Source organism: Diorhabda carinulata, chromosome 5 (assembly GCF_026250575.1).
Source record: "Diorhabda carinulata isolate Delta chromosome 5, icDioCari1.1, whole genome shotgun sequence".
Taxonomy (NCBI): Eukaryota; Metazoa; Arthropoda; class Insecta; order Coleoptera; family Chrysomelidae; genus Diorhabda; species Diorhabda carinulata.
This window is the reverse complement of record NC_079464.1, coordinates 13,063,210-13,085,176: the sequence shown is the minus strand read 5'-3', so window position 1 is coordinate 13,085,176 and position 21,967 is coordinate 13,063,210. Positions and strand designations below refer to the sequence as shown.

The window sequence follows — 21,967 nt, the reverse complement described above, 5'->3', positions numbered from 1 at the left end:
TTCCTGAAAATTTTGAATCTTCCTACCCTCCATATCAAGATCTACATGCTCGCAAGGTGTGCAAATTGTTTTTAAGAGGTGCAAACTACCCCTTATCGAAAAATACCAATAGTATAGTTGTTCCTATTTTTTTTCAATTTAAATGTTTTTCGTTTATGCAGCATAAATATCTTAACATATTGTATAATAGAAAATTCGTATATTTTGAAGTATCAACCCTTAAAAATCTTTAAAAACTACGTAGCATTTTAATTAAATTTATTTGATTAATGATTTTTATTATTCCACCCTTAAAAACAACCCCTTTGCAGCGAATGAAATAAAAATAAATCTAATGACTGCCAATTATTAGATTTTGCATTCTTTTTGGTATTAAAGTTTCTTGTGTCAACTTGGTGTAATTTTTAATTGTCTATACCCAGTCAACCCTTAAGAACCACCCCTTTGATAAAAAATTAAAAAAAAGTTTTTAATGACTGTTAATGTTTTGATTTTGAATTCTTTCGGTATTCAAGTGTATTTTCTAAACACGAAAAATGATTTTTCATTCTCTACACCCTGACACCCTTTAAGAGCCACCCCTTTACAAAATACAATAAAAAAGTAGTGTTCAATGACATTCGATGTTTTGATTATACATTTTTCATTAATGGAAATTCATTTTCTGCCGTAAATAAAATTTCAAATTCTTATTTTTTATGTAACTCCATTAATTTTAAAGTATTTTTAAGGTAATTTTCAGGGCTAAAAGCCTATGTATGTTGAGATCTTCCACAATTTATTAATAAAGGGTCAAAGGGCTGTGAATAAGTAATCCTCGTAATGATAGATTAATTTGGTTATAACTTCATCAATTTTTATGCTTCAAAAGAAATAAAAAAAGCAAAATAATCGTCACAAAAAAATGCTTTAATTTGACTGTTTATTTGTTTTTGTATCTCTTATAGTTATGGAGATAAAATGAGCAAAAATTTTTTTTTTGAAAAATCAAAAAAAAAGTATTATTTAATGCTCATTTTTTTCAAAACTATGCATTTCTAACCAGTCAAACTTTCAGATGTCGTAAATAACATCCAAATTATAAGCTTAATTTTGGTTTTCAATGAAATGGCATTAGTTTTAGTGCAATTTTTTTTAGGTTTAACCATTTTACATCATATCCCAATGAAATTTCTGTCGAAACGACTTTTATCAGTAGTTATTTAAAAGGTTTATTTAAGTTCTTTGAAAAGTATTCTCTGACTTTTTCGAGGGGGTGCTGAAGGTGGATAATAAATATTGTCATACTGTAAATTGTCGATTTAAGAATAAAAATCGACCTATTTCATGTTTTTTTTTCCACACAAAACATAATAACAAATGATAGGTGAATGGAGGTTTGATAAAAGAAAACTCATTTCACTGAGACTTACGCTTGTATTTATTAAATATAAAAGTAACTTTCGACATTGCATTTTTATTCATTTACTAAGCTGCTGTTGTAGATTAATTATTTTCACTTCTTTTTGATATTTTTACAAACCCATTCCATTCCATCTCGGACTCCGATTCCTTGAATGGCTGTGCAAGCTTGAATTTGCCAAGATCTATCCTTGATTGTAGGCAGCCCCAAAGTTCGAGCAATTTCAGCGGCTGTTAATGATTCGGGAAGATCTTGTTTATTAGCATAAACCAGCAGCGGAACATCTTGAAGTTTATCATCACTAAGTAGTTCGTAAAGTTCTATTCCCGTCTCTTCGAGGCGTAATTTATCGGCAGAATCTACCACATATATCTGAAAATAATAATACGATATTTTATATTTAAATAATACAGCGAGCTAATGAGCTGCGTGTTTACCAATGCATCAGTATTTTCGAAGTAATTTTTCCAATACGGTCTTATCTTCCTTTGTCCACCAATATCCCAGACATTTAGTTTAAAACCGTCAGTATTCACAGATTTTATATTGAAACCCGCAGTTGGTGTGATGTTGCTGATATCTTCCGAAGCTAAAGTTTTTAAAATTGTAGTTTTACCAGCATTATCCAATCCAAGAAGCAGCAATCTAAGTTCTTTTTCTGGAGCCGTACGCAGTTTTCTTAAGATCGCTAGTAAACCCTACAATGAAAAAATATTCTAAAAACATTGGTACAGGAAATTTCCAAAGTATTCTCTGTTCTCTTCTTTACATTTTCATTGTTACCATATACAGGGTGTCCCACGACGAGTTAAAACTATCTATATAAGACAAAATACTTATTGTAAAATCATGAAAATTTCTACGTTTGAATTTTCGGAATCGATCTTTTTAACTAAAATATTTTCAAAGAATCGGAAGTCGACTGTAACTTTGTTATTTTATGTTTTACAAAAAAATTAATAACTCGAAAAGTATGCATTTTTCAAAAAAAGTTTTCAGACAAAAGTATTCTAAAATTTCACGTAGATTTCAAAAATGTATTAATATATTCTATTCAAAATAACAAAGTTACAATTGACTTCCGGTAGAATCGCAAGTCGGCCATCTTTGAAAATATTTTAGTTAAAAATATCGCATACGAAAACCAAACCGTAGAAATTTTCATGATTTTACTATCAGTATTTTGCCATATACGGATAGTTTTAACTCGTTGTGGGGCACCCTGTATGTACATGCATTGCTGTCGGGAACGAGAACGGCTGGACCGATTTGGCTAATTTTAGTCTTATATTATTTGTGAAAGAAAAGATTTAAAAGATGCAATAAATATGATAACTCCTTCATGTTTTGTCACAAATTAAATTTCTGAACGCAACCATATTTGACGTTTGATAACCAACTAATATGTTGATCCATCCTCTATATCGATCTACTCCAAACAGAATACAGACTCAAAAGAGGAACTTATTCAGCGTGTTTTCCCAGATATAGCGCAACAGTTCAATAATCGTAATTGGCTGAGAAAAAACTAAAGATCTAGATGAACCCAATGAGAGCAATCAGATTTTTCTTCCGGGATTGTTGGTTTCCTTCAAATCAGTCGTTATGAATCATGATGACGTAGTCAACTATCCCACGAAGTTTTTAAATTCACTGGAATTATCTGGATTACCACCTTACAATTTGCAGTTATAAGTAGGATCAGTTGTCATCATGCTGCGTAACTTTAGGTGATGAAGAACGTCATTGAGGCAACAATCATAAATAGAAAATACAAATGAGAATATTTTGATCCCGCGAGTACTGAGGATTCCATAAGTCTGGCCTTGATCATAAATTAATCGCAAAGCCAGTCGTTGGAAGTTTGCGGAATCAAATTGGAGTTTCCCTGTTTCGCTCCTGGACAATTAAACGTCGCGTGTTCGCCCTTCGGAAAACCGTCATCTTTATTTATTTACCTCCCAAAAACAAAACAAAAATTATAGTTTATCACAAAGCTATAAATTGATTAACCATAACTGTGTGTGTCTGTTAATATTAAATTCTAACCTTATAAATATCCAGTATTTCAGGAAAATTCTGTTTTGTAAGTAAGCAACCCTCATGTGTAATTAATCGAAAATAATAATAAAACTTTATTCGTACCAAGCATTTTTTAATTTGTTTCATTATTTTATCAGAAGCAAAGACATGTGTTAAACAAAGAAAAAACAGTACAACTCGGAGCCCTGTATGATACGATTTTAAAGATCTCCCGAGTTTAGTATCAGGGTTGTGTAAATGAGCGATCCCTACTTATAAAAATCCATAGAATTTTGTCCAGGTGATCTAGGGGGCCGATCCAATGATCTGGAAAAACGTCTGACCGTCAAGAAGAAAAAATGATCATATTAAATAATCTTCGATGATGCCAAGCAGAACATTGTCCGAAAAGAATTGCTGGAACCGTACTACAAGTTCAAAAAGTGCAATTCCAGTCAAAAGGGCTACTCTCATGTGGCCTCACTGTCCTTATGCAGCCACTGTATGTGACATCGCCTCTTGACAATAATACCACAGTTTTTCAGTAAAAAAATATGTTTTAATGGTTTCTATAAAATATTATATAGTGATATAAAAGAAGCTACTTATTATAAGCATGTTCTTTCATATTACTTCTAGTAACGTCACCAGGAAAAATAGATTTCACTTACAAACAATTCACCATTCACCACCCTGTATCTCATTAACGACAAGACTTCATACATGTTTTATAGAAACTTTTCGATTTGAAACAAAGGGACGAAACGTCTTCTACGATATTATAGATTACTTAGGAAACACCATGTATAGTATTATCATAAATTCAAATAATGCGACCCTCTTACAGTCTGAACATTGGTTTTTAAAATTTATGAAGGTTATCTGTGTTTGAGGTTAAATGTCAAATTATTTGATGTCGTGGTTACTATAGTTACTAAAATAATTGACAGTAATAACAAAAATGAATATATTCAATATATTCATTTAAATAACCGAATTTCTAATTAAATATCTAAGAGAGATACTTACCATTATTTGATGAGCAAAAATTACGACTAAAGAAATATTTATACGTACTAAGAAGATAAAAGTTTTAAAATTTCTTGACGAATTTTAAGCATATAAGGTCTATAAGAGAATGACAACGTACATGAAATAAGGGAATAATCGATAATGAAGTTATGTTGTAACGGTTTCAATTTATTTGGACAACTACAGGTTCAAGCACCAATTATTTATGAATTCACCCCAGTATTTCAATTTGAGGTTATAAACAAGGTACGGCACTCAATTTAATTTAGAAAAAGTAAAACAACAAAAGAAACGTAGTTTTCATTCTATTGTTTGTATACTTTTATTAGTTTCGTGTTCTACGTCCCATCCATACTATGTAACTATCACACATTGAAATTGATCAGTTTGTTATGTTCAACTGTTTTATACACAAATGCTTACTTGTGCAATAATAAAATTTAACTATTTTCTCTATTCTGTTATCCAACTTCTTGTATTACTGTCTGTCAATTGCACCACACAATCAGTGAATAGTCGATCAGATATTTATACTTTGTTCAAATTCATAGATTCTTCTAGGAAGAGGATTTAAACTTATTTCTTGTCGTATTTCTGTGATGGTATGCAATACAGTTTAATGAACTTTGAAAGACAGTAAAAATGCTACCATTGTATTATTGTTGTAATTGCTAGAAATATTTACAGGAAGTGTTTAAATGTAAATATTTCATAAAAGGTGATTGGTAACCAATTCAGATAGGATGAACTATATTTGTATAATAAGCAGTATCAATTAGTATCAGTATCAAATTAATTAAATTTGATATCTCTTTCTTTAACAAGTTGAGTCCCATAGTTCAGATCGGTCCTATGGATAATATTTAAATGTATTTAACAGTTTATTTGGACCGTCCTGAGTCCTTGAAACATCATCATATACTTGGTATATTTCATTTTTCTTTATGATCTTCAACTCCATTGTAAAACAAAATACCTTAATTTTAATATTTTTTCTATCACGATTATTTTTTTCTTACAACACAATAAAAACATAGCAGACCTCACCTAAAAGGAATATATAATGGTTTCCAAAACATATTTTTATACATTTTACATAAAAGTATAAATCATCTTTCAAAGTGTGAGCAAAGAAAATTTTTGTTTTTTCATACGATGTAGAGGTGACCTTTCCTTCGGTCCCAGAGCGAACTGTTCACAGAGAACAAGTTTCTTCTCATTATTTATTTAAAATAAATTTTTTCTTTATTTTTCCTTGGATCGAAACCCCTTATGGAGTGTAAAGAGACAAAAAAATCTTTCGAGTCCAGGCGAAAGTTTATCAATTTTGATTGGGGCTCAACGTGTCAAGAATATTAATTTCTGTTGAATGTTTTTCCTAGATCTATATAGGCTTAAAATACTCTTTTTGTTTTTATATGTTTTTTGTGGTAATTTTTTTTTGAACAATTTTTAAGTAGTGTTTTTTAGATATTAATAAACTAGATTCATTTCCTTGTCGTTAGCAACAATAAAAAAACAGCAAATAAGTAAATTTCACCTTACCTAAAAGCAAGGTTTTTGAACTTTTATAATATTTTTCAAAACAACTAACCTAACCTTACCCTACATATTTGTACACTTCACATAACGGCATAAATCAACGTTAAAAGATGAAGAAAGCTAACAAAATTTTTGTTTTTGTTTTCCCATATTGCAAGTATATAAAGAAAAAATTTGAAATAAAAAGTGCGAGGAAACGATGTTTTTGGACCGCTCTGGACCCTGAGGAAAGCTTTATCACTAAACTTTTCCATTGGACCCTATATGGGGTATAAAAACACGAAAATTTTTTGTGCTCAGAGGAAAGTTTATCAATTTTGGTTGAGATTCAACGTGTCAAGAATATTTCATTCTGTTGAATACTTTTTCCAGATCTATATAGGCTAAAAATACTCTTTTTGGTTTTATGTTTTTTGTGGTCATTTTTTTGGAACAATTTTTAAGTAGGTATTATTGTTTTTTAGATATTAATAAACTAAATTTATTTCCTTGTCGTTATTCACAATGAAAACATAGTAAATATGACCTCACCTAAAAGCAAGACTTTGGATTATTTATAATATTTTTCAAAACACCTAACCCTACATTTTTGTACACTTTACATAAAGGCATAAATCATCGTGCAAAAGATAGGAAAGCAAACAATATTTTTGTTTACGTTTTTCCATTCTACAAGTATATAAAGAAAAAATTTATTTGGAATAAAAAGTTCGAGAAAACGATGTTTTTGGACCGCTCTGGATCCTTGGGAAAGCTTTATCACTAAACTTTCCCCTATGGACCGCACAAAAAAGACATCATTTTTTCGCAATTTTTATTTCAAATAAGTTTTTCTTATTTCCTTGGATCCACACCCCATATGAGTATATGAAACATTAAATTTTTTGTGCTCATGGGAAAGTTTATTAAGTGTGGTTGGGACTCAACGTGTCAAGAATATTTTATTCTGTTAAATGCTTTTCTAAATCTATATAGGCTCAAAATACTTTCTGTTTTTATATGTTTTTTATGTTATTTTTTATAATTGTATTATTTTTTAGATATTCATAAACCAGACTTACTCCCTTTTGGTTACCAACGATAAAAGTTTAATTTACTACAAAAAGGGGGTAGTAGACATAACATCAGTAATTGGAAAAGATTTTTTAAAAATAACTTGTAGTGATGATAGAATTTTATTTATAGATGAAACGAAGCAAGTGAACATTATAGAACTAGGAAATTTCATGAATAAAAGAATAATTTACGAAAAATGCGTCAAGAATATTAGTATCGGTTCTAAAATAACTATTTTGTATACGTTAGATGGTGGATTAATTAATGTACCACAACCCCTTAATTTTCATTGTAATAGAATATGCGATATAAAAAGTGGCAAAGAACATTGTTTATTGTTAGACGAAGAAGGCAATGTATACTCCATGGGGGCAGGAAGGTAAGAAAGAGATACTGTTAGAGTAAAAAAATTGTTTTTATATTTTTTTTTAGTCGGGGACAATTAGGTCATGGAAAATTAGACTATGAACCAAATCCATTATTGATAGAAGCACTAGCCGGGATTAAAATAAAGAAAATTGCAACTGGTGGCTGGCATTCTTGTGCCGTTAGTCAAGATGGTGACCTGTATGTTTGGGGTTGGAATAGCAATGGTCAGTTGGGATTAGGAAAAAAGAATGATGAGGCTGGTTATGTATCTACCATGGCAACACCACATGTAGTCGATTTTTTTGATGATACATTAAATTGTTTACTAGTATCTTGCGGCAGTAGGCACACTATTATATTTTTAGGTAACAGACACTTTAGTGAGGATATTTCCATTTTTAATGTAAGGCTATTAGGTACTTTTATCATATTTTTAAACCTAGAAGGACATTTTAGGATCTCCACGTGTCCCAGCCACCTTAAACACGCCTCCCGGATTAACACTAACAAATCTAGCTCGCCATACATCAGCAGCAGCAGTATGTAAATACTGAACCGGTTATTGTCTTTTAAATTGTGAGCTTCGACCTTCGTGATAGCCCTCCAAACTTTATCGTTCTCTAGATTGCTCAGATGTATCTGTTCCCTGCAGCAACTCTCGTTGCCACGTCATTATCTTCAGTTATTAAGACCCCAAGATATTTGAATTGACGACAAACGTGAGATGAACTGTTCACTGAAGACGGCTCTTAATTTGGTTATTGTTTCGCGTGCCGTGTGGCACCGTGTTGTTGAAACCACATGTCCGGCATGACTTATTCTTCCATTTTGTACAAAAAAAAATCTTCAATTATCACACGGTAGCGCTCGCCTTTCACAGTACTGTTCCGGCCATCGTCGCTTTTGATTATGCCACCAGTCTTCACTCCAGATACGGAAATTTTGCTTGTTGACGTATCAATTCAACCATGATCTCCCTTCAACTTTGCCAGCGCCCATTCACCAAATGTTATACGTTGTGGGAGATCGTGTGGCTTCAATTCTTGCACCAGCCGTATCTTTCCACGTAGTGAAGTAATAGAGGCCCAATTGCTGCGAATGGCGGCAATCGACATTTCACGGTCATCAGAAGCACTGTACGTTTGCGTGTTAGTGGTTTATTGTCCAATAGTATAAACTGGGATCGAAATTTAATCACAAGCTTTCGAATAGTTTCCTCAGTAGGTCGACCAAACTGCCCATAAAATGGAAGTGCGCGATGCACTCTTTTAACTGAGCATGAATTTTGATAGTAAAATTCAATAATTAGCAAGCGTTGTTCGTTCGTAAGTCGATTCATGATTAAATTATAGACCAAATTGAGCAAGTTTGACAATGACACAAGACACGATTCACGCGTGATGTGTCAAAAACAGTGCTGCCATAAATATACCATCAAAAAAAATTTGCAGCTTTCCGTTTTTCTTTTCCTTCGTATAATAAGTATTTTTCATGAAATTAATCAGTTTTGTAATCTTTTTTGTGTAGATAATCGACAATTGTATGGTTGCGGATGGAACAAATACCATCAACTTCGTAAAGAAGACAATGAAAATTATTACGAATTAACTCACCTTCATAATTTCGAAAATGATAATGTTCTCGATCTACAGTGTGGACCGTGGAATTCTGCAGTACTATGCAAATAATATTTCAGTGAAATTTTGTAATGATTTGTTTTATTTTAATTAAATTCTTTCCAATACTTCAAATTGAAAACGTAATTTTAAAATAAAACATTTTACAAATTTTCATTCTCATACTCTCAATTTGTTTTGAAATTACACAACAGATAAACCTTATCAAATTCAAGTACTGCTGCTAAGTAGAAATGCCTGTGAATATTTATCTTCAACTTCCGTAGATTATATTGTTCAGGAAACACTTGCCTTGGTAGCTGATTCCACAGAATCCTACTCCTCCTCCTCCAAAAAAAAAAGAGTCTCGATAAATTAACATTCTAGGCATTTCGTGGCGAACTCTATGTTTATGAGTTACCTCTGCCTGTCGAGTAGATCTTGCAAATACTACTCTAGGTGGGATTGTGTGTGATGGCGTGGTAAAATAGTTTCTTTCTATGCTCTAAGCTGTCCAAGTTTCTGGTCAACCAGAATGCTTGGGAGCAATACTCCAAAGATGGACGAATCTGGGCTTTATAGAGGATTAGAAGCTGTTGGTCTTAAAGAGAGCTCCAAGTTGACATGGGATGGACTGAGTAGTGGATGAAACTACAAATATAGGTATAATTTTTGTGGAGTGCGATAAAGTCACTTCCATTTTTAGTCGACGTAGCGAGCAACTAAATAAAACGAGATTGTAGAGCACTCCAGCTGTCCCCAAATCTAGAGCAGAAATAATAGAGTGAAGAATTTTTGATATTTAAAAATGAAATAACCAAATTAACAGTCGGCGGGACTACTGATTAACATGGCATCAAACGAATCAATTTAACCAACTAACACTGACAAATGACGGAAAACGTAATGGCGGCGTACTGAGAAGAGAAATTAGTGAAGAGTAGCCAACCTTAAACTGACGTCACTTGACAGGTTGCGTAGAGACCGTGTGCAATCGAGTCACTTTAAAAATGTTTCTCGTACCATTTCAATATCTGCACTTTGCAATGCAATGTGCATATTTTGAATTGAATGAAAACTAGCATCTTTCACATATTTTCACTATTCTCTAAAGCCCAATCCACGAGGGAATGCGAGTTCGAGAATGTGAATTCGTTTTGTCTCGCTTTCCCTACCCTATCGTTCCACTTTGTGTCGGTTTATCCGTTTATAGACAAACAACGATTTTTTTTTATTTAAAAGAGGGTGAACCTTATTAAATTCGAATAGTCTGCCTGTGGATATTGATCACATCAAGTGATGCCGGTTGACGGGTTTCTGCACTAAACTCAATTTTCCATGTTAGAAAAAACCCATTTGGAGACTTGGCAGATGACAGGTTTCATTCAATTATGAGTGAGTGTTGAGGAATTTGCCATAAATGGCAATTTTATAAAATACAAAAGTTTATTATGGGTTGTCGAAAATAGCAATTAATTGCCCAACTTTAAAAAATATAAATAAAGTTTTTTTAAAACAAAGAATTAAAATTCAGTCATCTGGATTCCATTGTACCGTATAATTTATATGATTTTTTAATGCTCCTTCTTCTATAGAGTCCATGATCCATTCGTAAGAAACGTGTCTAGCAATAACGGGACATTTGATAATAGGCTCACGAATTATATTGTAGTAATGAAAAACGTGTGTTGCTTCTTCCTGTTCTTCGTCTAGCAGAAGTTCGCCTCCATAATCAATAAAATTTCTGTAAGAAATACCTTCATGGTAAATTCAGAAAAAGGTCTGACATGGTTCAAACATAACCGAAATTTATATATAACTAAAGATAGCGGGGCAATATGAGCAGACAGAAAAACAATAAGCAGAAAATTTAGTGCTAATTAAGTGTCATATTACGGAATTTTCCGCCGTACAAGTTTTTGAGAAATTGACTATTTTGCTAACTTTACAAAAAAGATAGCAGAGCAATATATAATAAATAATTCGAGTAGAATGCTTCCACAATTAAATGCTACGTTGTTCAATCAATGAAAAGTTTTCTTATTCTTGGACGACACGAAAAAAATTTTGAATAAATGCGCGAACATTTTAACATCGTAAATTGGCCGCACTTGATGTTAGACTGGTCTGTTATGGAACGTTATAACCCTGAGCGTGTCTGTTGCGCAACGTTTTTTTTGGTAAAACCCGAGCAATTCCAAGACTCAAATGTAAGAATGGTGTTGCGCTTTCCGAAAAGATCGAGAGGCACTCCAGAACAAGTGAACGTCGGCTGAAGAATTGGGCACGAGGTGGTATTAAGGAAATAATTCACGAACGGTAGGTTAACCGCTAAATTTCAGCCAGATAGGTATCAAGACTTCTGAATTTTAAGCAGAAATTCACACACTGCATGCGTCTTCGCGAATTGGGGAGGAAAACGCTGGAACGCCCTCCTTCTAGTCCCGATTTGTCGTCAAGCGACTATTATTTATCCGATCCATTGAAAGAGGTAGGTACTAGGCGGACTGCCATTCGATAGTAATGCGGTGGTAAAATCTTTGGTACGCGAATAGTTAGCCGTGAAATTTTTACGAAAAAGGCAAAATAAAGCTTTCGGAGAGGTGGCAAAAGTGTGGAGAGTGACGTAGACTATCTTGAAAAATTGGTTTATATTTGAACTATCCCCGTAGTATATTATTGAACTAACATTCACAAATATGAAGTTTTTAATCTTGTGAGTAAATAAAATCATTAAATGCGAGTAAAATACTTTAGTTTATCTACGACTGGAAATTTCGAGAATACTCTATGACAATTATGAAGATATTTTTGACTAATTACTTGATAATATTATTTTCACATAACCCTTTACGAAACGATGTCATTTTGAGTATTAGCGGAATCATGATTCTTATCACAAGAAAAATTCCCACTTATGTAACTAGTGAAGAAATATTTTCAATTATTTTACAAACTCGTATATGTGTTGACGTTGTTAAAAAATAAGGATAATTTCTATTATTGGAATAATGTTTTGTACCTTTTTTTTAATTAAAGAGCAAACTAAATTTAAAATGCGAGATTGAAAAATGTTTATCTAGTTATCCCATTAGTTTATGGTTTCTTGTTCAGACTTCTTAGTTGGAACTGAAAGTATTGTTATTATTTTGATGCAGCCTTTGTAGAAAATTAATTCTCTCGCTCCAAAAAAATGCTCTCAAAAGGAAATTCTAATATGCGACTGAAAAATTCGGAATATGCAAACCGTTTAGTCTTAATATGCACAAAAATGATGAAAATACGCACTAAAATTCACGTACATAAATTTGAAACCGAAATATGCAACTGGGAAACCCAAAATATGCAATATGGAAATATGCACAAAAATTTTCGTAGGTAAATTTATTGATTCACTTTGAAATAAAGATATTTTAATTTTTTTTCAGGTTTCAAACTAACCCTGTCCTGTCCGAATGTAAAAATTTATAAATAGAAAAAGTTGTTTCCACATCAACTGATGTAATTGGGGCGTTTTTATAATTGCTAATTATTGCAGGATCCAAATTAATGGATTTAGTAAATTCTCTTTAAAATATTAGCCATTTGGCTAAGAGACTGAAATTCTTAAAGAATTCTAGAAACAAAGCTATAGTTGGTTTTTATAAACGAAAATTCTTTAATTTTGAAAAATATTGCTTTTTTAATTACATATTTTCAAGTACGCCCTTTTAGTGGTGGATCTAAAATTCTGTCCCAATTTATTTTTCTCTGAAGCTGTAATGTAATCCATTCCTAAGAGATGGCCTTCAACTGTTTGCAGATACCCCCCAGTATATCGAACAAATTTTACCCCAACTCAACAAATATTTTAAAATAATACTTACTTTATAACATTTGCATGATTGTCCTTTTTGAGTTCATCTTCCAAAAGAGCTTTTACACCTGAAAATATGCTTTTGATTTCATTAGTGAAACTATTCGAGGTACTTGTAGCTAAGCTGCTACTTGTCTCTTCATTTTCACTTTCTAAAATCTTCCGTTTCTTTTTGGGTGATGATGAACTGCTAGAATTATTAATACAGTCATCCAAGTTTTTTCTCTTCTTTGGTTTATTAATTATATTCTGCTTGTCACTTTGACTCTGGGAGTTATCCATATCATTAACAAGTAAACTGATATCCAGATTTTCCTTTGAAGTTGTATACAATGTTTGTAACTCGTGAATGTTGGTAGCAGTCTCCCAATTTTTATCATTACGTATTCTAGTAACTCTGGGAAAACGAATAGATATACCATTAGCTGTGTGTACGTCGTGCTGGGTGAATTCTGCTCCCGTTATTTCCCAAACTGGTTGTTTTTTAGGATCCTTGGCTACAAAGTCCGGAATCATAGTTTTTGTGCATTTCAACCATCTTGGAACTTTATTAGGATCTTGACTAATTTTAATCATATCTAATTCAGTTTGAAGTTGTTCTAAAGTTTTGTCATCATGTCCCGTGTGAACTTTTGTGACTGTACAAAAATTTTTTTTTTCTGGGTGGTAGCAACCCATAAGAAAAACTGACATCATGCCTCCCTTTTTACCAGTACCATACCAAGCACCTAAGACTATCAGATCTGCACTATCTGCCATCTTGCCATCAAATAAATAGTCCTTTTTAACTTTTAACCAATGACGCTTTCCTGGTTCATATATACTTTCAGTATCTTTCAGTACTAAACCTTCCAAGCCTAATTTCAATACTTTTGCTATCATTTTGGCTAAATCATTTTTCTTGTGAATTTCTTGCATTTCCGAAAACATTATATGGTTAGGTATCTCCAACATATTTTCATGCAAAATTTTTTTCCTTACATTAAGAGGTTTGTTAATCAAACTTTCTCCATTGAAATATATGCAGTCAAAAACAAATAGACATACAGTAGCATCTTTGAATTCAGTTTTTTTATGAACTCCCAAAGTACCGAATGGTAGAGGCTTTCCATTCACTGTATCCATCATTAGAATCTCACTGTCCAAAATTAAATCATTTGCATTAGGAAATGCTTTCGGTATATAATCCTTAAAATGTGCTATTTTATGAGGTAATACTGGTTTTAGAGCGCGAGAGAAATATTTATATTCAGATCCACGTTTATGTACCTGCACTCTTTCTCCATCATATTTAATTTCCGAATACATACCATGTGGACACTTTTTAATGGCATAATCTACAGATTTGCAAGCTTCTGCTAGCATTGGTAAAACAGGAGTCATAATCAAGACATCTGCTGTGTTCCCCTTCTTACTATTGGTATTTTTTATTAAACATTTATTGATTACCAAGGCTAAATCCCTGGAAGTCTGATAAGATTCATAAGCATCACTATCTATGGCATCCAAAATGTGTTTTGCACCAGCCCCCATCCTCAAATCCCCTTTAATCAGTCTGATTACAATTTTCAAGTCATTAGATGTACATTTTGGTATAAAACATTTGAACAAATCAATTTGATCTTCTTCGCGAGTGAGAACAGATAGTTTATTCAGAAAAACGTCCACCTCAGTTACAGTTAACAAACTCTTCTTTGCTGGTTGTAGTTTAATACTTTTTTCAAAAAAAGTTTGAATTGTTTCTCCTATGTCGCCTTGTTCTAAGTGTTCCAACATTTCAGTTTGATCGGCTATGAATAATCTGCTAAATAATTTAACCAGCTGTTTACTTTGTAAATTATAAACCCTCTTAACTACTCCCGGTAGCAATAATCTACACCAAAGAATTATATCTTCCTTTTGGAAATTTTTATCAAATGTTAATTTAACACAATTTGTTTTATCAAGATAACTGTCAGTGTTACTAATCTCAGCTATCAATTTTCTGAATTCTTTGAATGACTGTGTTTTATTTTTACTATGCTTACTTGGACTAACACTCACTGAATCTTTTACACAATCTACAACTTCTTCTTGTTTGGGAATATTTCGGTACTTTTGCTGTTTTTTAGGTGAATTTGATGGCTTGCCATGAAATTTGTCACATTCTTCAATTAATCTACAAATATCTTTTTGTATATCTTTATCCAAAATATCCCAACCATCTATATCTTCTGGACCTTCAATTCTCTTAGTTGTTTTTCGTTGTTTTAAGAATACTTCAAATAAACAGTTTATGTGATGCCATGCTTTCATTTTCCCAGCTCCAAAAGGATTGCTTACTAATTTAGCCAAACGCCATTCTCCTTGTAAACATTTTTGCTTACATTTTTTACATACTGCACGTCCTTGCTTTGCTCTTTCAATTACAAACGGTTTTTCGTCTATGTTTTCTTCTGTATCAGACATACTGAGACCGGTTTAAAAATATGAATACTCCATAACAATGATGGTAACTTCAATATGAACTATTTCCAAACATTATAAATAAAAGTGTGTGTTTGTATTTTGCAATACGTAAAAAACATGATATATAAAAATAATGTAATATTCTCTCAAAAGATCCAAAAGATAGAAAAAACATGTGTCTGTCATTTGTCAGAAAACGTCAAAATTTATAAGTTGCTTTCGATAACGTTGTTCGCGGATTCTATACTTTGTGATTCGGGGCAAAGAGATCTTAGAAAATTTATATAATCGAACGCGAACCGAGCAATGAGAGTGGATTACCAAACGATACCGAACAGAGTCATCATATTTACATAATCGAACGCAGTATTTCTTTATTGTTTAAAAAACTTGTTTAATCGTAAATGTTTTGCAATGTAAGAGTAGATTATTGATTTTGACAAAAATTATTTTGTTTTAATTAAATGAAGAAAAAAATCCGGGTATACAGTAAAAGAATATAAACTCCCTGGGGATGTAAGTGAATGAATAGTAAATTAAATCCAAAATCTGACTGTGCCATTGAAGATGAACTTAAAAGTAATGAGATTATGAAAATGAAGAAACAACAATCATTTAAAGAATTTCGAAAATTAGTTGCTAATATTGTCAACACCGATAAGAAAACTGAAAAAATAAAATACTTAAAAAACACATTTTCTAATTTATCCTCAGTTGAAGACAAAATTTTATGGTGTAAATTATTGTTACCTGATATAAGTCATGATGTTCATTTATCAATTGAACAATTATTAAAGCACTTGAGTAATATATTTGCTGTTGATGAAAATCAAATGTTGCAAAATTTTCAATTCGAGAAAGATTTTGGAGAGGCAATTGGAAAGGTTTTTGAGGAAAATATCAACATAAAACCAAGTAGAAAAAGTATTTTGACTGTGAATGATGTAAATATATTTTTAAAGGGGTTAGCAAAAGTTAAGGAAGAAGATACCAAGGAATATTTCAAGTTGTTCATACCGAAATGTACAGTGAATGATCTGATTACTTTGATATATTTGATTAGCGGCAATTTACACATGGAAGTTAAATCTAAGATTATTGTAAATAGCATTATTAATGAAGAAGCTTATGATTTTTACAAAAAATGTATGGATTTGGAAGTTGTTTTTGATAAATATTTAAAACGTATAGAAAAAAATACACTACAAATAATTTCAAATGAAGTACTAGTATCACCTATTGAACCAATGACTGCAAAAATATGTGCTGTTGAAGACGTTTTCGAAACATATCCTAATGGGATGTATGCAGAAATTAAACTCACTGGAGAACGTGTTCAAGTTCACAAGTTTGGAAATGAATTTAGGTACTTTTCACTAAACCTTGATCCTTTTCCTTTGAATAAGATTACTGGTTTCGAGGATAATATAAAAAAATCTTTTGTGAATAGTGATAATATTATTGTTGATGGGGAATTGGTGTTACTGGAAAACAAAACTAAGAGACTTTTACCGTTTTTTAGATTTAACAATCATGAAAAGTTAAAATTCAAAGATGCTACTCTTTGTCTCTATATATTCGATTGTTTATATTTTAAAAAAAATTTGATGCAATATACTCTAAATAAACGAAGGGAGATACTAAAAAATAATGTAATAGAAATTCCCAACTGCATATATATATTGGAAATTCAAGAAATTTATACGCAAGATGATTTGGATAGAATGATGCAAAAAGCTCTCAAACTACATGCCCAAGGATTGGTTTTGAAGGATATTGAAGGGAAATATGAACCAGGAAAAAATAATTGGCTATTAGTAAATAATTTTAATCAAAAAAATAAAAATGTACCAGCAACTGATATTGATAATTTTTCACTTGTTGAAAGTGAAGACATTAACACTGAAAAAACAGTAATTGCCAAAACAATTGATCCAAATTCTACAAAATCGAAAAAATTAGTTACAAATGATAAAGAAAATCTAAGATATGTCTCCTCAGAAAAAGATAGCAAAACATTATTATCAGAACTAGCTATTGAATGTGCAGATTGGTTTGAAAATAGCAATGAAAACATTCCAACAAGTCCAAAAATTTGTTATACTACTTCAGAAAAGAAGAAAGATGGAACTGAGGAAACAAATTTAAAAGAAAGTGTTAACAATAATTCAATAACTGATAAGAAGACTGTAGAACTTGAAGATCTTTCTAATGTTTATAATGAAGATGATGGTACTTCACTTTGTTTAGAAGAAAGGGTTGATGATGACCTTTCCCCAGAATCAAATTTATTAATTCATAATGATACTTCAAACTTAAACCAAACTGGAACCAATAATGTAATAGATAAGGATCTAATACAAAATGAACAGAATTCTGCTTCCTGCTTAGACAAAAATCTAAATCAAATGTCCTTAAAATGTATACACAAAGTGGGTTCCAAAGGATCAAATCTTAAGAAAATTGATAAAAATATAAAAATTTCTAGAGATGTATTTAATATTGGGAGTTTAGAAAGTGAAGATCGTGCTGATAATGAAAGTGTTCAAAAAGACAAGTCAAAAGAATCAAATTTAAATGAAGTAAATACAGATGATAAGAATGTGAACAAAAATGAAGAATTTGATTGTATTTCTACAAAAACATTTGATTATATTACAGATAAAGAAAATGAACATAATTCTGTTATTTGTATGGATGAAACTAATGAAGATATTATGAACTCTTCAGAAGAAAGTGTTAATACTGAGGTTTCTATGATTGTTAATGTGACTGGAGTAAATTCTGATGCGGCTGATACAACAGATGATGAAAGTGAAGAACTTTCTTTGATTTGTATTGATGATAATGATGAATGTACTAAAAATACAGAATGTTTAGAAGATAATAGTGGGAACAAAAATATAAACAATGAAGAGGTTCCCAATATAAGTTGTGAAACAAAACTTTCCTCTGAATCAAATTTGTATGAAGAAAATCGAAATGTAGACAATGATGGTACGAATATAAAGAAAATTGATGAGAAAAAATATATTTATAAAGAAAAAGTTGGCTTAGAAAATAAAAGTGATTCTGAATCTGAGGACATTTTGGTTAAAAGAATTATAGAAGGAAGTATTGACAAGGTAGTTCCAGCAGGATCAAATTTAGATGGAAATAGTGATGATGCACATGAAACTAATACAGATAAAGAAGATGAGGAAAACTCTTGTGATGAAATTATAAGGAAATATGTTCAAACAGAATCACGTGAAGATATTGTTGAAGCAAACCACTCATTTCTATTGGATACATATAAAGATGAACTTCATAAATCTTCTACAATTAGAGAAAATAGAAAACGTAAATTTACAGGTACATCGAAATGTGTACCTAAAAAATCAACAGCTGTTCTTAAAATTGTTCTTGAAAGGTTAATACTTGAACGTGATTCCAAAAACAGGAATGTAAATGATAGTAATGAAGATGATATTGATAAATATGAAGATCTCGTTGAAGTTGGAAATATGATCAGATCAAATAAACATATGAATTCATATACAGAGACTTGTTCTACCAATAACAATGAAAAAAAAAAGAAACATAATAAAAGTAAATCATTTTGTAGAATAAGTAGAAATGATTCTGATAGTTCTACAGATGAGGAAAAACAAAAAAATTCAGTTAAAGAAATAAAGAGTAAAAGTATTGAAAAAATTACTAAAACAAATTTAATTTTGAAAAATACACCTGAAACACGTAAACTTGTTAATTTGAATGAATCAGATACATCTCCAAACTTGAAGAAACCCATGAAAAATACTAACGTTGCAACAAAAAAAATTGATACTATTCTAGATAGATCAGAAAATAAGATTATAGAAAATTCAGATTATTCCAATAGTAATGATAATTATAATTACGAAGATATTTATAATGAAGATTGTTTAGGAGAAAGTGATAAGAATGAAGTTTTTACAGAAACAAACGTGGAAATAATTAGTGATCACGATGAAAATAAAATCGAATTTACATCAACACTAAATGAAGATATACATAAAAAATCAACAGCCCTATTAAAAGTTGCTCTTGAAAGACTCGATCACAAGAAGTTGTTTCAAAAAAATTGGATCACTAACTATAGGGATGATGAGAAAACTGATGAAGAAGATATAGATATAGAAGAAGATACTGATGACGTTGGAACATTAAGAAAACGTTTCGGAACTAATAAAAGAAGTCGAGAGCATTCTCATGCTGATGATAGCTCTACAGACTATGAATATGAAGTAAAGCGAAGATTTAAGAGAATTAAAATAAGGCAATCAGTTCGTAGAAGAATCAAAAGAGACAGCAATATATCTAATATTTCTACGGGAGAAGATAAAAATGTAATTGAAGAAAAAGTGAAGTCGTCTAAAAACAATTCAGTTGCGAATGTAAATGGAACTATTAGAAATAAACTACGCGAAAGAAAGAGAATCTTTTCGGATACTTATTCATCATCCAGTACATCCAGTAGTCCACGTAGATTTTCGTTAAAAAATGAAGATGAAAATTTGATAAAATTGAAGAAAAACAAATATGAAGGTGAACAAATAAGTGTGTCAGGTTTAAATCAAAATGTCGAATCGAATATTATTGTTTTAAGTTCCGTCACAGACGATGAAAGCAATTCTTTTGATAATGATGAAATAACGAAGAAATCTAGCGGATATTCAGTGCTAATTACTCCCTTTAAAACCAAGAAAGACGATAGTTCAATGGAAAAAAAGCCAGATAATACCACAAAAGAATTGAATATTATTTTGGAAGACCTCGGAAGGTGAGTATAACCGATGTTTAATATTTATGAAAAATTACACGACCTCTATTTGCATATTGATATCTTCTTCTTTTTTTTTCATTCTTATTTATTTCATTTCATTCTTTCATTTTGGCGAACAATTCAATCTGCAAGGGTGTTTGATGATGTTTAGTTTTTTTCGGTAGAATTTTAATATTTAAAAAAAAAACAACAAAACTAGTTCGTATTCTGGATTAATTGTTCACCTCTATTGAAGTTTGAAAGAAAATCAACAGATGTCGCCCGCTTCATAGTTTCCGCGAATAGGATTTATCTAAATTATTCCACATTTCTTTGTGTTCAACTACGAGGGTTGCTACTCACGTTTTTAGGATAGACAAATAAAAACAAATATTTATAATTGGATATGTCTTTATCGTTTTCGATTGAGGTACCTCCAAAACATTTGATTCGAACGATTCTTCAGGTGTAGAAAAACGTTGACCTCGAAATTTATTTTTGATCTGTGGGAATAAGAAGAAATCATCGTGTACCAAACACGGACTATATGGTGGATGAAGCATCAATTCGGTGTTTTAACTGTAAAAAATCGTTTTTGTTTGAACTGATGTATAGGAGCTCGCATAGTCGTGGTGGAGAATGATTCGTGTTTTGCGAAGGGTTTCCCTGATTTTTTCGAACGCTTCTGGTAAACAAATACTAATACACCATTCAGAATTGACCGTTGTACGTTACTCCAATGGAACGGTTGCTTCGTGCGCAAATAACTTTAGTTACAGTCGATTTTCATTTAGTTTCGGGTTCATATGCATGGATCCACAATTCGTCGCCTGTTCAGGATCTTTTGAAGCACCGCGATTGAATATTTTCATCATTTCTTTAAACCATTCCACACGAGCTTTTTTTGAACGATTGTCAAATTATGCGGTATCCAGGTAAATGCTCATGCAATATTGAACCCAAAGTCGAAGCGAGTTGATTGGCACATTGCTGTTGATTTAATCCACGTCGAAAGTCATATTTTTTGACCAATATAAATGTTTCAATTATCAGCAAACAACTCAAATCGCACACGTATGACAAAAAATCGAATTTCGTTATCGCCATAGACACTTATGGGGCGTGGGTCAAAAAATCCGAAAAAATGTGGATAATGTTTTCTCGAGAAATACTATCTATTCCTTTAGGACGGAACATTGGAACCCTTATTATTAAGATTAGATCCTTGAAGAAAGATATCTTTGGCTGCGAACATAGAAATGTTTCAAGGTCGAATCTCATTTAAAATCGATTTGATATTGAAACAAGCACCAGTCGAGATGCATCACGAGTAGAAAGGTCATCACGAGGTTAAAAGTTGGATCTCTTGACAGGAATCTCTTAATCACTTAATGATCACTTAAATCCTGTTTGAATGGATTATTGTTACGAACATTAAATGAGAATATGCTCGGTGAAATATCAGGAAATGACAAACCAACCTAACCTAACTTAATGTAATCAAATTATGAGTTAAGTAACAAAATAAAAATGTTATTAATCCCACTACCTTGAAAGTGTGGGATGGATTTAATTGCCACAGATCTTCGTCTTCTATTTCAAACGCTCCCGGGTGTAGTGCCCTGGATTTCCTTAGTGTTTCGAGAGTGTGAATTGAGGTTTCGTCCTGCACGTCGTATTATCTCCTAGGTTTAGCGTCATCAGGTGTTTGTCGAGGCGACAGTGCCCCGAATTCTTATGTGAAACAAAAGGCACAAAATTCTTTAGAAACGGAAAGACAAAAGGATCGTCAAGTTGTAAAAACCTGACAAATCTTTTTTTGAATTCTTCAATTAATG

At 31.7% G+C, this 21,967-nt stretch overlaps 4 protein-coding genes across 6 annotated transcripts in view; 2 read left to right on the top strand and 2 right to left on the bottom strand.

Annotated features, from left to right (window-relative positions):
• Positions 1-1,411: 1,411 nt before the first annotated feature.
• LOC130894412 (ADP-ribosylation factor-like protein 3) lies at positions 1,412-4,581 on the bottom strand. 2 transcript variants are annotated; one of them, XM_057801249.1, is made up of 3 exons: positions 4,454-4,581; positions 1,840-2,100; positions 1,412-1,774 (listed from the first exon to the last, which is right to left on the bottom strand). In XM_057801249.1, exons 1-3 carry the CDS (start codon positions 4,454-4,456, stop codon positions 1,496-1,498), a joined length of 543 nt encoding a protein of 180 aa, XP_057657232.1. In that variant the 5' UTR covers positions 4,457-4,581; the 3' UTR covers positions 1,412-1,495. The 2 variants fall into 2 exon arrangements, with proteins under 2 accessions (XP_057657232.1, XP_057657231.1); XM_057801248.1 differs by lacking the exon at positions 4,454-4,581 and adding an exon at positions 4,096-4,289.
• LOC130894411 (RCC1 domain-containing protein 1) lies at positions 4,343-9,174 on the top strand. 2 transcript variants are annotated; one of them, XM_057801247.1, is made up of 4 exons: positions 4,349-4,702; positions 7,039-7,433; positions 7,487-7,788; positions 8,951-9,174. In XM_057801247.1, the coding sequence occupies exons 1-4, from the start codon at positions 4,598-4,600 to the stop codon at positions 9,109-9,111; spliced, it is 963 nt and encodes a 320-aa protein (XP_057657230.1). In that variant the 5' UTR covers positions 4,349-4,597; the 3' UTR covers positions 9,112-9,174. The 2 variants fall into 2 exon arrangements, with proteins under 2 accessions (XP_057657229.1, XP_057657230.1); XM_057801246.1 differs by having other exon boundaries at positions 4,343-4,702; positions 7,487-9,174.
• Positions 9,175-10,466: 1,292 nt separating this feature from the next.
• LOC130894410 (DNA ligase 3) lies at positions 10,467-15,588 on the bottom strand. Its single transcript, XM_057801245.1, has 2 exons — positions 12,906-15,588; positions 10,467-10,783 (listed from the first exon to the last, which is right to left on the bottom strand). The coding sequence occupies exons 1-2, from the start codon at positions 15,341-15,343 to the stop codon at positions 10,570-10,572; spliced, it is 2,652 nt and encodes an 883-aa protein (XP_057657228.1). The 5' UTR covers positions 15,344-15,588; the 3' UTR covers positions 10,467-10,569.
• LOC130894409 (NADP-dependent malic enzyme-like) overlaps positions 15,537-21,967 on the top strand; it is a 45,144-nt gene continuing 38,713 nt past the window's right edge. Inside the window, exon 1 of the mRNA XM_057801242.1 lies at positions 15,537-20,147. Coding sequence (XP_057657225.1) covers positions 15,868-20,147 — 4,280 coding nt within the window. The 5' untranslated portion in view covers positions 15,537-15,867. The remainder of the gene's footprint in view (positions 20,148-21,967) is intronic.